The 15,215-nt window shown below is 44.3% G+C and overlaps 1 protein-coding gene across 3 annotated transcripts in view; it reads left to right on the forward strand.

Annotated features, from left to right (window-relative positions):
• Window positions 1-15,215, forward strand: part of znf385c (zinc finger protein 385C) — a 226,451-nt gene that overhangs the window by 146,079 nt on the left and 65,157 nt on the right. Inside the window, exon 1 of one of the 3 annotated variants that reach the window (XM_035407097.1) lies at window positions 3,193-3,616. The exons of the other annotated variants lie outside the window; for them this stretch is intronic. Within the exon in view, the coding sequence (XP_035262988.1) occupies window positions 3,334-3,616 (283 nt within the window). The 5' untranslated portion in view covers window positions 3,193-3,333. Of the gene's footprint in view, window positions 1-3,192; window positions 3,617-15,215 lie in introns of those variants that run through there. 3 annotated transcript variants of the gene reach the window in all.

Consider the following 15,215-nt stretch of genomic DNA (forward strand, 5'->3'; position numbering starts at 1 on the left):
ACCCCGTCTTCCTGGCGTCATATCAGGCAGAAGCCGCCACCCCTGCCCAGCAGGCTGACACTGCTAGCGTGCCACTGAACTAAACCTGCATTTTAATTGATCCACCTTCCCTGCCTTTCACCCAGATGCCAGTTATAAGCCCCCTTGTCAGCAGCACAGGCAGCCAGTGCTCTGGCTATTTAGCTCAAGTGTGACTAGCTAACCTTCTCTTCTAACACAGCCTCCAGTAAACTCTGAACATCTCCAGTTTGTACATTGAAGTAGCCTCTTTAGACAATTACCAAGAACATTTCTGCCTCAAACCAGATATGCGTTCAGCAAGGTGAATGTTCGCAAATATTCACCAACATAAAATATTTTAACTTTCTCCAATTGCATCACTAATGATCGCCAATACCAACATTAGCTAACAGCCTGACAAGGTAATGTGCAGCAAACAGAAATGGCTGTCCAAGGAACTACACATGCGTATCTAGCCAGGGAAGTATTGATAAAAGTTGCTTGGTATGTAACTGTCACATTTGAATATCATAATGTCATAAGCAGTCCTACGGATTACTTGCTAGTTAATTATATTTATCATCATGTTCTTCAATCTAGCTAGCTATCATAGCTCACTGTAACTCTGTAAAGCTACAACTATATATTAGTTAACATTAGCTAGCTAGCTATATAGTATTTACTTTGTAGCTCACCATAAATCCATATAATATTATGTTATGATTATATGTTAGTCAGCAATTGATTACCTCAGCTACACCAGGATTTTCCCTTGCTAGCTATATTCATGCATTTATTCCTTGTCTATAAAGCCTTCTGATAATATTGAAACTGTGGGGAAAAAACAACCCTCCACTTATTCCATTTGTATCTAAAGCATTTTAACGTCAAACTAAACAGAATGTAAATTATTATTATTTTTTATTATTATTATTTCTTTAAATGGGGTTGAGTACGTCCATTTCCCACTCTTATTTGGAATTGCCTACATTTGTGGTTCTGCTCTGAAACGTGGCATCACCAGTGTGCTTCTTTTCTCACCACAGACTACAGCCAAGCTTGCATAGAGTGGAGCTGGAGGAAGACCTTTTATATGTGGCTTTCACATGCAGTCCACCAGCACCAGATCAAGCTGCTGGTTTGCTAGAGAGTGATGAGTGCAGTCCCCTAACTGACTGAACCCTCCCATACCTTGGGTAGCACAGTTGCCCGTTGTGCTTTGCCCTATGGAGCTAGCGGCCAAGGTCAGCACTGGCACGATTCGGATTCAATCCGAGACCACGGGGCTCCATCCATGCACCACCGCATGGTGCCTTAACCGAATGATAGGGGGAGAGAGTCTTCACTAGCCTGATAAAGGGTTCTGCGACTGGGACCATGCACTGATGGACACCTGCTGTCACAAACTGCCTTTTATTTCCTTTGTGGAGTTGCTCCACCTGAGGACCGAGAGCCTGCATTTCCAGACCAGTGTTCCAGATAACGCCGCGATCACTTTCCCCAGCCCGGCCCTGTTTCGGAGAAACTGCGTAATGCTGAATTCACACAGAAAATGAACACGCTCATACTGGGTTAGGGCATCTGCTGCACTAAAAAAGTACATAAATAATGTACGCCTCATATTAAATTATCGTTGTATAGATTCAGGAAGATGTAGTGAACTGAGTGTGTGCTGTCCTCCCTCACAACACTCAGGACCCAAGCCCGCGCGCAGTCGCCCACTCCCTCCTCTGGAGCTTCTCTGCAGCTGCTTTTGGGTGTGCAGTTAAACTGACTGAAAAATGCTCCTCCTCACTCCAACATTTCCTCTCCTGTCACAAGGCGGCGGAGAGAGGGCAATTTAATCGTGTAATTAAACCCCTTATACACCCTCTGAGATGCGCTTTGGCGCTACTCCAAGACAGCTTACCAGTGCGCCAAGCCTCCTCAGCCTGCCTCCTTCTCCTTTATTTAGCACATAAAGCAATGCTGGCAGGGGAAGTCCAGGGCTGTGGAGGGCTTAGCCAGGTGAGGATGCGAAAGACAGCACATGGATCACTTTATTATTATTATTTCTTTTCTTACCAAATGTTCCTTTCCAAGGTGACTCATAACATTATTTTTTTCATGGAACACTAAAAGCCATTTGAGAGGAGTAAGGTACTTTCTCAAAAGCGCCGTCCTACCTCGGATACGAACCCACAGCTTTTGACCTTTTTTACTCGAGGGAAACTAATTGCAGAATAAAAATTAAATATATTTTCTTTTAGGATCACCCACATCACCCCTGCACACATACAATGGCACACACACGCGTACCTGTATTCATTTCTGTACACTCATTTAATAGCCGACACTCTCTTTGCTTTTATTGCTCCTAAGGTTTCTCCTGGCCTCGCTGTGCTTTAGAGTAGTCTGTACTTTACAGAAATGGTGGTCAGTGGGGGACCACGCTGTGACTTAAGCAGGGCTATTTCATAGTCAGTGTACACACCCTCAACACCAAAGCTCAGCATAATGACGGCTGCCTGCAGTATGGATGATAACTGCTCTCCCCATGCCACTCGCAAAAGGACAAACACAGATGCAGGAACAGTGAGGTGTTGTTACTGAATACGCTAATTCTAGAGCAGCACATACTTTGGCACCCAAGTTGCTTCCCTGTATCCATGCATGAGGTGTGTATTAAACTAAGATCCTCTTCAGATCCATCCAGCGTGCCTTCATAGGAGCAATGGTTCATAGTGATAAAGGTGGGCTCAGACACAGAGAGACAAACCGGAAAATGTAACGGCAGTAAGAAACAAGGAGTGAAAATGAATAGCTTGTGATAAAGAGATTTGTATTCTATTCTGTTATGTGTGTAATAGAAGGGGAAATATGAAATAGATCCCCTTATCTTCTTAAAATAAATTCAAGTGTTGCATGTATGACAGGAGATCTCAGAGCCAGTCTGCTAAAGCCCGCTCAGTGCCCAGGCAGTAAACTGTCAGAGCAAGTATGGAAAACAGACCATTTAAACATATTAGAGTTCACATCCATTCACATACTATGACATTTAAGCATTGTTTTCCCCTGATACATCTGCATCTCACACCTATGATTTGACACAGCAGTAGTAAAACAAAAGCGTTGTTTTGGAAATAAAACAAGCTAATTTGCCCATCTTCCTCATTTCCCCATTCCAGCGGCTCCCAGAGACGGAAAGTGGGAGATAAAGAGAGAGGGAAGAGAGAGGGCTGGCTATCACAGCCCCCTCCCCTCTCTCTTTCTAGCTCTCCCTCTACCCCTCCCTCACTCAGCTTCCTTCAGGGCATACAGATCAGCAGAGCATTAAGCTTTTAATTGAGGTGCATGTGTATCATTCTTCGGAGTTGTAGCAGTTGGGATCTGCAGGGATTCGTCACTGACAGGAAAAACAGAGAGCGACAAATTGAAGAGACAGGGTCAGAAGAGAAGAAGGGGCAATCTGTTCTTTTGGTTGTATTTATTTATCCTGTGGAGCACACACCTGTTTATTTCCCCTTATTTTTTTCTTTGGAAGAGGACATACTACTGTTTGGTCAAAACCTTTCATTGCAAGCGACAGCTAGAGAGAGAAGTCTGGCTCAACTATTCAAACCCACCATGCTGTTTGGTAAGCTAGACTTCACTGTTTATTGCACGAGGGAGAGTGATGATGTGGCTGCCAGAGTCCGAGCGTTTTCTTGGATTCGGGGGAAGTGTTCCTTTTTGGGTTTACCTTTGTGAAAGCAAACGATTAACTTTACATCTCTGAGAATAGAAGGCTACATCTGTAGCACACTGTTTACATGTCCTATTGTGCCTGGTTGGGGAGAACAACTAAACAGCAGTCGTTTAAAATGTAAGTTTACAGCAAACTGTCATCCAGAGCAAGACTACATTTATCCAAGTAATTCGGATGATGGTATGTTGACACAGACCCGTCTAATGTTAATTTGCATATTTATATTCTCCGGTGCTAAGAAAATCAAATTAAAGGCGCTCGAATTTATATCAGAATGGGTAGCGCTTGGCAAATATATTGTGTACATCCTTTTCCCCTCTGTGGATAATAGCTAATGCGTTAGTGAGTGTTTCGGTAACACTCCAGCAAGTAGGCACGTTGTATCCGACATATAGATTAACGGGAATAATACCACTTGTGCCGTGGCTCTAAACAAACTGACGTTTACATCGCAGACATTTTCCTTACCTTGAGTTTGTATACAGTACATCACCGAATGACTCCATCCCGCCTCCACCACCTTCCAGACCTTTTGTTTTTATTCCGCGTTTTGCGTTTAATCTTCAATTTAAAACGGCTTCAAGCGATGGATTATTTCAATCCTTTTTCCGAATTACCCCACATCCTTTAAACCCGGCGACTAATTCCAGCGTATGATATCGTCTGGCAGTAGCCTATGTTCTTTGCATACGATTTGGGGAAACAGAGAAAACATTGCTAATAAAGTTTAAATCGTCAGGCAGCGGTAAATGCCCATGTATTCAAAATGTTTGCCATCTCTAGTCTGTGTGCACTCTTCCTTTTTATCTGTAGTTTTTGTCATGTCTGTCGGATGCTTGAACAGCGCCACAAAACCATTTACAGCGGGTTTGGGTTAAGCCAAGTATTTACAGAGAAAGAACCTTTTCGCACTTCGACATTTTGATGCATTTAATGCGCACTATTTTTAAACGCCGCAAACAGGCTACGGTCATTTTTCGTTTTCAGTTCCTATACAACCTGGAAAGTAGCATGCTAAAGTAATTGCCTAATTAGGAACGTGACCTCTGTGTTTCCAAAAGACACGCTAGTTTAAGAAATGAATTCCTTTTTAGGAACAAAATGTTGTTCTACACTGCCCACCGAAGAAGGCTACATTGCAATGTGTCAGGTGCTACATTTTTTTTCTTTTTTTGCAAAATTACTGAATTAACTTTTGTATTTCGCTGCAGTGTATTGATCCAATGATGGTCTCCAATAATTGAATGCTAGTTTCCTCAGTCTTACAAATGAGCGTTTGTCAATATTTGACTGAGCGATCCATAGCATTTTCAAAATGTAAATGGCGGTAGTTCACGCAATATAAAATACAGTATATTTGAGTCTGTCAAATAAGGATCTTGTGATGACAAGTCCTTTTTGATTAATCGCATGATATATCACATGACGTTAATCTTCTGGATTTCATACATCTGATTGATAGGCTTATTAATTCCATTGTTGTTTTTCATTGGTATTTTTCATTCTGGAAACAAAAATGTAGTTTGTCTTGTTTTTGTTCATTCACAACACTACGTTACCTGCTCTTAATTCAAACTAGTTGTTTCGCCCGTTCGTTTTTATCACTGACACCTATCTACTTGCATGGAGATGAGGCGCAATATTTTAGTTTATCCACTAGGAACTGCCCCCTTGCTAGTGCTTTGTTTTGTCTCCTGTAGTAGAGTAAAGGGTAGAAGCCAGAAATTTGGCAACAGTTTGGGGGAAGAAGCCACAAATAGGGGCTCCAGCTGTTTTATTTTCAGTATCAGCCTGGAAACTCAGCACAAAAGGAAATATTTCACATGAGAACTGTGAGCACACACCTTGTCATTTTTAAATGAACCTTCCCCTTTCTGGAGATGATGGCGTAAGCCACACAGAGCCATGATCAATCTGTGCTTGAAACTCCATTGTGGGTGCTTAGCACTACCAGGGCATTAAAATGGCTTCGGTGCACGCGCCATTGAATTGTGCAAATGAGCAGCATTAACTTCTTCATGTTATTTATTTATTTTTTGCTTTAATGCCTCCTCACAGCATGGCGGAGAGCTGTGCGTGGAGGGCCTGCAGCTAAAGACAGGCGCGTGTGCTGCTGTGGAGATGGTTTCGGAAAGCAGTGAGATATGCCCCCACCCCCCGCCCCCCAGAACAGAGCAGATGGATCCTTACTTATATGCACTGACTGGGCCACTCCAGGCATTTGGGTCAAAGCTGACAGAACCTGAGTGGTGCCGTTCTCTATCACCATCAGAATAGGCAAATCGGAGCAGTGCAGGGGCAGCGGGATCGAAGTGGACATCCTCCATCGCTTTTAGTTTGTCTGGACCTGACAAGCCTGCTTTTCGGAAAAACAGACAAATGCTATATCTGTTTCAGCTTGGAGTGTGTTGTTTTGTTACTGTATCCTGACAGCGACATAGTCACCTTGGTCGCCACTCATGTGCTGTGTCCTAACCGGAGTGACAGAGTGACAAAGGCATGTCTTTCAGGGTGCCCTTGGGCAACGGAGTGGATAATTAGAGGCTGTGATGCAGTCGGGAGGGGGCAAGTATTGTGTTATTTTGCAGGAAGATCGGAAGAAGAAAGGAAGGGGTTAATTGCTTTGAAGCAGTGATCTTTGTGGGGTTATTTACTGTGGATGGTTGGGGGGTTGGGAATTGGGAAATGGTCTGGCAAAGGTAGTGCAGGGACAAATGGGAAGAAGTGGAATCCTCCATAGCTTCTGTGCGGTTCAGCTGGTTCATTATGGTTCAGCTGAACAAGCACAGAGACTCCAGGCCAGAGCCTATGCCTGTGGCACATGGAGATAACAGAGCCTGCTGGACTGAGAATGCTTTCCACTGTGTACAATGAAGGGTAGAGTGAGGGAGGGGGGGGGGGGAGTTGGGGGGCAGCGGGGAGGGGTATAACGCTGTCACTGTTGTGCAGCCAAACAGATGTTCTGCAGCATGCCAATATAGCTTGTTTGAAATCAGATTTGACCAGGAGTCAGAGGAAGGGAGAGAAGAGTCAAAAGATAACTGGGACAATATTGTACTCATTGGAAGTTTCACCCTATGTAAAGATCCCTCAGTAGGTCCAGTTGTGACTTTCCCATTCTCAATGCCTTTTTCTCTACTTAGTTTAGATCTCCTTACACATATACAGCTTCAATGTTATTCTTCAGTGTTAATGAATATTATAGCTGGGATAGACCGGTGCTCATGCTTGTCTAGCACGTGGAAAAAAGAAAAACGCGAGGACGTACGAGCTATCCTCACACCCGTCTCCTCGGTCGTAAAATCTGAGACCTGCACTCACTTTATGACTCATTTGTCCATTCCACCGACCGCCATGCTGGAGCGAGTGCACTTGGCTCGCTCTACTTTTAAATGGGAAGGGAAAGATGGGATAAATGTCTGGGGCTTTGCGAGAAAGCTCTGGTCTGGGAAGAGCTAATCCTCAATCCCTTCATCCACTTAGGGCTCGCAGAAGGAGTGCAGCCAAGGAAGCGATGACTCAACCGCCCACCCCACCCCGCCAAACGTCTTCCTGATTTGACGGTTTATTTTGTTTGTACGCGTTGCATTACCCCCCCCCCCCCCCTGTGGCTGTGGGGCTGGCAGACTTTTCTGGGCAGCCCCCCTCCTGCTCCTCCCCCCCCCTGGTTAACCACAGGCAGGCAGGTGATGATGAGCGAGGACCTTCATCCATGTCTTTGTTTTGTTTGCTTGTGTCCGGCTCGAGGACGTTTTGGGCTTTGAGCCCGAGGCCAGCAGGTCAACCTCGGCAGCGCACTCAGGGTGACGGATAGACCTGTTTACCATGACGGGGTTTACGGGGAGGTGAAAGGTCGCTGGCGCACGCAGGCACCAGACCGTTTCCCGCTCAGCCCTCCGCCCGCGGCCAATCGCGATCGCGCCTTTAAAATTCCTGCATCGGAGTGCGCGCGAGTCAAACGTTTTTCCAGGCCCCCTGTAGGGAGCAGATTTGTGACTGGCAGCAGTACTCGCCAAAGGGAAGTGACAGTGCAGGCTTGATTGGCCTGTCTGCTGATGTGGCTGTGGGGCTGGCAGACTTTTCTGGGCAGCCCCCCTCCTGCTCCTCCCACCTCCTCATGCTGGGCATATGTGAAGCCCAGTGGGGATTCTGATGACATTAACTTGCTCACAGCACCAAGGAGTGATTGAAATCCACAGTTTTTAGTGAACAGTGCTTGCTTTTTTATCTCGCACAGAGCTTGGAGAGAAGACCATTCATCTTCCTTCATGTATGTTTTTTGGTTCATTCTGATGGAGAAGGGGTGACAGGTCAGAAGATAGCATGGCAAGGGTTGGCCCCCAACACCGCCTCTGTCCACTGGGGAGACTCGTATGGCTCCAGTCAGCCTCCCAACAGGCGCGCCATACTTCTCGCCATGAACAGTGCCTTTATACTTCTCCTTCTAACTGCCTGGCAGGTCTGCTTAATTAGTTTGTTGCATTGCACTGAACTGTGAACCTACTTAATGTCTGGTCGTTTGATTACTCAGTTGTTGAGGTCCATTTATATCCATCTTAGTAGCTCCTCTGTTGACCCCACACACACTGCACTCTTATTGATGGAAAAAGTAAGTGAAATAAAAGTGACTCGAGGGATGTTGGATAAGGGCTGTTAATTAAAGTAGGTCTGTGTGTATCAAGTTCATCACACCTGGAATACGTTTGGGTGCAATATGATAAATATGTCGGTGAACAGACTCAGTTTAGTATGATAAGCCTGTAATGGAATTCATGGTAGTGTAGTTATTCCTCAAAATGTCTTCTTAGCTGTCACCTATTTTGCATTGATAAGGTTGGATGTAAACTGAGCAAGTAGAGACATGTGTGTGTGTGTGTGTGTCTACGTGTGTTTGTGTCTATATTTGTGTGTGTGTACATGTGAACATGATTATGCTGCCCCCCCCCCAACCTACTCTTTTGAAGTAAAGAGGGCCACTTGCCCTTGATGTGACTTTCTGACTTTGAGCAAAGTACAAGATGAAAGGAAACAGGAATTAACTGGGGGGAGAGGGCCACACTCCAGCCAGCTCATCCAGCACCACCACAGATCAGCAGCAGCTCTGATGCGGTCGGTGTGCGTGGTCCTTGCAGAGTCGTGCTTTCCGAGCCTTGTTTCCGCAGCCCTCCTGGAGCTGCTCCCCGGCTAGTCCGCAGGCTTGTCTCTACCAACTCTGAAAAGCTGAAAACAAGCAACGTCAAGATACTGTCACCTGGCAGCCTGGCATCAGCAGTATCGTGTTGGTGTGCCCAGGCAGGAGCAGTTTCTCTGGCAGCCTTGAGTTGACACCGCAGCCTCTAATTTCATTGCCTATTTGTCAGATGGGAGACAGTGACAAACGAGGATCCGTTGTTTAGAACAGAGTGAACCTGTCAAAACGGAAAGGTTACCACTGTAAAGTAACAGGAGGAAATGTTCGGGAAGTAGGTGTTGATCAGCCAAACTTCTGGTGCAGCCAGGAGCCGTTGAGCTCTCAAAGAAATAGATTTTTCAATCAAAACATTTATTTGGACCTTGTGCAATACTGTAGACAATAAAGGAGTTACAGCCCGCGATGCAGTGAACCAAATCAAAGCATAACTCAATCTATGGCGCATAGGTTTGTTGTCTACTCCCTTCAGAATATAATCAAAGGTGCGCTCTGAAACAGCCCTCCGCTTCGGAATGAATGAACGCGGCCCATAACAAGTGAAATAAATTGCTCTCCTGAACCCTGCTGTGAGTTTGAGTGAGCGAACACTCAAGCGACCATGCTTTTTAAAAGGAATGGAAATTAATGTGAGCAGACACATTCAGCTGAGGGACAAATAAATTAACCTCTGTCTTTGAAGGTGATGTATTTAAATCGTTGTAGCCTTCAGCCGTGGGTCAACTGGGAATAGGGGGGAGAAGGCGGGTATTCATCTATAGATTTTTTTTTTTTAATTTTTTATTATTACTGCATCAAAACGGTGTACTGAGAGGCAAGGATGTGGTGCACCCAAAATTTTCTAAGGGGGCATAAACTCAAACATGGATTGTCTACATACAAATCTTTTTTATTTATTCATTTGTTTCCCCTAGGTTATCATTAAGGGTGACAGTATTACACTTCCAACAGCGACAACACATGGACTGCAATACATGAAATATTTCAACAACGTATTGGGCTACACGATGGCACTGTAAATGTATCAAGACAGCAATGATAATATTTTGTTCACATTAATTATCAAAGCCATGGAAAGTGGATCTGTATTGCGTTCCACTTTTCAATTCCATGCTTTTTTTCTAGGGAATGAAAAGCTACAAGGGACTACATTTATAATATATCATGAGAGTGAGAGAGAGAGAGAATGAATAACCCAAAGTGTAAGGGGAAAGAAAATGAAGCCGAGCACAGCATCAGCCCCCTCAATTCTCTCTAAAAGTCTCTGTCCTGTCATGTAAATAATAGCTGACGAGCAGTAATGCAAAGTTTATTATTAGCTGGCAAGTGAAGAAGATGTAGCTACCGTAGATAATCTGCTTACACGTGTGAATTCACAACGATGATTTGCAGGGCATTTCACACAACTTTTTGAGGAACTTTTATTTGGTAATTTAAGGAAGGAACTAACACAAGGAAAATGGGGATTGGGGGTTTACTGACGTATGTTCTGTGCCATATTTCGATGAATGCTCCTGAAATCATCACAAATAAATATTACAAAGGACATATTAGAAAAATATGTTCATTTTGTAACTAAGAGATGCCAAAAATCTAAAATCTGAGTGGACACAACACCACTGCTGAGAGGTCGAGCAATCTGTCACATCTGGGTCGTGTTGATAGCCTTGTGCCTCTATTAAGTTTCACCAAGTAGCATAACATATTTTGACAATGGTGTTGAAATGCAGACCACCATCTTTCTATTAGGCATGCAGGGTATTTATAAATCTCACGAGTTTTGTCTTGAAAACCCACTGATGCCTTGTGTAATTCCAGTTTCTTAGCAGAAGAGGTGATTGATGGGGAGGAGGATGTTCTCTTGTAGTTGAGAAATAATGAAATTTGGTTCCTCTTGTGGTTGAATTCACCGGGAAACACCCGTGTACCTGCTACAGCAGAAAATCAGAATGAGCGATGGAAAATACTGCTGCACAAAGATCCAGAGCACAGAAAACAGGCATGTTTAATTATCATTAAACATCAGTATGCTGATCTGCTGGAGTCAAGGGAATTAACCTGGTAAAAAAAAAAAAAAAAGATCAGTGTACTTCTAGCTTGTGTTCTCTTTTAGATTATGAACTCAATTTTATAATTATCAGGTTACTGGTTGATGATTATTTATGTGTAGTTTCTTTGCGGTTCATTATTTGTGTGAGTGTGGTCCCTGAAACATTTTATTCTGAAAATAAACAGCAGACCATATATGCAGAGTAGCGTTGTTACCGTGTATGTAACATGAATGTCTTAGTAAATGCAATCAAAAACCACAAATGACTTGAAGTTAGATGAAGTTAGATGATCACAACATTCATATTGCTGTATTAGCTAGCTTATTTGGTTCATAGGCCAAATTATCTAACGGTCTTTGACATTTTGAAATGTATGATATTGGAAGTTATTCTATAGTTGTTACTTTTTTTAAATAGTAAAATGGCTTTCAGTGATGGTTGCATTTTTATCTAACATGAGGTAATGAGTGTAGAAAATACAATTAATTTGGCCAGCTTACCCAAAATGGTTACCCAGAATCTGGCTAATGATGAAAAATACCCCCACTGTCTTCCTCAAAACAGATTTAATTAGACAAGTTAATTTACTTTCATTTATAATTCATTTATATAACGGTATATGCTCATTTTAAGTCACACATCATAACGATATGACAGTGCAGCCTGTTCAAATTTAACAATGTGAAAATTCAGACGGCACAGAAACTATTTACACACTATTATTAGGCCACAAATTAACATACACATAGCTGGTGTAACCAGGCCCTTGACTCCAGAGACGCATGCCTGCTTTGGTCTGGAACTCAGCGGGTTGCCACTCTCATGGTTTAATGAGATCATGCTGACAGAGGCTTTGGTGTGGCAGCGGTCTAGATGTTTGCCCGAGGGCACACGCCACCAAGTGCAACATCTGACTGTGCGAGGGGAGACCTGTGTACAACTGAAGAAGGTGGGAAGGAGCTCAGAGGTAAATGCAGAGTGGGAGCATGACGCATGCAAGGCTTGTGTTATTTAAAAGAACTCTCTTAAAAATTGGGCTCGAAAGCCCCTTTTATGCTTTAAACACTGCACATCACATTCCTCCAGGTGCCAGGTTGTAGCGGTTCACCCCCCCCCCCCCCCCTTCTCTTGAAGGAGTTAACTTGTCCTCTGCGAGAATACCTTACCTCTCCAACGCTGGACAGGATTCTCCACATTCATCTGTGACAAAGGGACTCTTTGAAGTGGCTCATCCACCCGAGAGGGGTTTTCAGCGCAGCAGAGCGGATGTGCCAGGGCGTAGTGCAGACGGGGCGGCTCTCAGCAGAGACCAGCTCTCCGTCAGTTTGTTTTCCCCTTCTGTCCGTCTCATTTTCTTCCTGCACGGTCCAGTTTGAAGGCTTGGCCTCAAGCCTTATCTCCTGAAGCGACTTCTTTTATTCAAGTGAATGCTTTCACTCTTCATTCTGTACAAGAAGGGTGAGAGGAGTTGCATTTAGACCAGAGCCCGTGGGTTGTATTGTCTTCGTGAGCACGTCAGTGTTTTGAGAGACAGTGCGTTCGCGTGCTTGTTTGTTTGTCTTTGTTTCTCGCGGTGTGCGGCAATAAAGGTGAATTTGTAAGATTCTGAAAATGTATGTTTATGTCTGTGTTGTCTGTAAGCAGTCTTTATTTCAAATGCTGAGGTAATGACCTGATGCATACTTCGTCGTGACTAATATAGCTATCCACACAACCCCTTCCATGTCAGGGTGGATCTCCCCAGCTGTTGCCTTTGTGAATGCGACATTTCTCTAATGGTTTATACATGATCTCATTAGAACAGAAATTCCTCGAGAGTGTTTGTAATAGAAAGTGATGAAATGAGACCAGTGACAAGCGCCTCGTTTCTGTGCTTCTCTAACTCGCCTGGCCAGTACTGTTCTTCCCTGTGTCTTATTTCATAAATGCATTTCTGAGTGAATGTGTGTGCTGAGTGTGTGTCCTGTGTCCAGTGTGTGTCCAAGTGATCACTGCTGCACCAAGCCTCAAACTTTTTTTTTAGTGAGCACTACAGACCTGAAGACTGGCTAATGTGAAATGATTCTTACTCTCTAACTGTAACTCAGCTTTCACAGATTTAGTGTGGTCAGCTTTGCAAACCATGTTGGCCCAGGGTGTCCCTGTTTTAAAGCTGAATTCAAAAAGCGAAGCAGCAGTCCGTGTCGCTCAGAGCAATGCAGCGAACCACACTGGCTAAATGACTGTGCTGCTGAGGCAGGGAGGAGAGCTCTGCGGTGCTCCGGTCTGCGTGAATAGTTCCGCTTTATTTCCTGCACGGAGTTAGGTATGAGCATAACGGCACGGCTCGGCCCTGCGCAGCTTAGCGCATCCCCACTGCGGTGCGGCATCGTCTCTCGCCGGGCCGCTTAGTCCCTCCGCTTCGTTCGTCCACAGCCCTCCCCATCCGCGCTTCTTTCCTCTCAAAGGCTCTGTGGCCCGCCGCTCGAGAATGCTACGAGGGAACGGTTGCGGTATCTTTGTGGCGCCCGGGGGGACACAGACAGGAAACTGTATTTGAGTCTGTTGCATCCGAACATCCTTCCCTCTTGTGTTTGTTTTTATTTTCTCCGAGGGGTATTCTCAGGGGGGCCCTGTGCTGGAAGAGGGAACCTGTTGCAGAAGCGCACAGATTTGTAGGTGACACTTGTAAATTTCTGCCATTCAGTAAGGAAAAATGGGCTTCCATTATAACCCATAATAGACGCTAAATGCAGCCAGCTGGGCAGCAAATGTCTATAGCACTGTAAGGCTAATCAGAGAGACGTGTCCATCAGCCTGATCGAGGCCTATCTATCTCGCAGCCCCAGCACCCAGACAGCCGGTCAAAGACACGTGCCTCGCTGTCCGTGAACGACGCTTACCGCGGCAGTGATGGGCACGTCGGGCACTAGGCAGCCTAGTCATCGGTCAGATTCTCAGAAGGCAGTTTGCGGATGTGTGACGTATTTGACACGCACATCTGCTCATGCTACCTACCCCCTATTCAACCACTTCTCTGTGTCTCATAGTTTATGTTAGGAGTTTCTCATCTCCCTGCTGCTGTCCTCAGTGGCAGAGCTATCTGCGTTCACTTGCTGTCGAGGCTGCTGGTCGTATCCCCCCGGGGGGAGGGGCCATTTCCTTTTCCGCCGAGAGATTCGCACATCAGTCAGCCGGAGATATGTGTCACGCATCGTTTTTCCGAAAACAGCTGCAAGCGGTTCTATTTCAGTTCTGAACTTTACATTTTCTTATGAACTTTTAGTTCTCCTACGAGAATCAAATAACCGCACTCCATATAATGATTAGCCTTCTCCCAAGTTTGCACCCTATTTTTAGTCTTTCCATTTGTGGCCTCATGCTGTGGTGATATGCTCCATTGTGGTCGGCATGACGCTGTCAGGCTCCTGGCTGCAACTGCAGATTACTTTTCTCTGCGTTTCGGGGACAATACATGCTCAGGCAGAAGCACGTACGTCAAGTTTGTTTCTGTCAATTCTGTACCTTTAACAATCCAACGTATAGGAGTGGCACTCAGTAGACCTTAACTACTGTAATCATTTAAGCCATTTTTCCAAAAGGCAATCATTTGCCCAGCGTTCATCAAAACCTTTCTTAATGTTTTTCGGTGTCATTTATTATTAATAAAGTTAATTATTATTTTAGTCTGTCTATTGGCTATATGAATTATGTTCTATGGATAACATTTATTTATATAGCTCTTGAGGATTTATTTATTACTGCGAGCACTTATTGACCAGCTTTCATAGAAAAGACATGTGAAGAGCTGGCTGAACACAAGAAATAAATGTAGCAGTATTAATTAGGTGCTTGGAAACAAATATAAGCAGAAAGAGAGTATTTGATAACTGCAGCGTAGCCCTAAATGATAGCATGCGTTTGAAGATTACCAAAAATAACTACCTGGCAAGTGACTCATAGGCATCTATCATACTGGAAAATGCATTAGAATTTCAGGGAGAGCTCGCTTTGATGTCCTCGATTTTGTCAGGTGGAATCCAGTTTTTTCCCCAAAATCCTGTCAGGGGACTATATAAGGTTTAGGTAATCAGATGAAGGGGGAAATTTGTTTTTTGGCAATTACTTGCTTCCTCTGTCTTTAGTGAGTGGCCGTACATTGCATGCTGTTTGTAAACCTGAGTTAATGTCATATGTTCACCAAAATTGTTAGACCATTGAGTTTAGAATGGGACCAACATCCTTAAATGTCCAAGAAAGAAAAAGTCAG

The sequence above is a fragment of the Anguilla anguilla genome, chromosome 2, assembly GCF_013347855.1.
Source record: "Anguilla anguilla isolate fAngAng1 chromosome 2, fAngAng1.pri, whole genome shotgun sequence".
Classification (NCBI taxonomy): domain Eukaryota; kingdom Metazoa; phylum Chordata; class Actinopteri; order Anguilliformes; family Anguillidae; genus Anguilla; species Anguilla anguilla.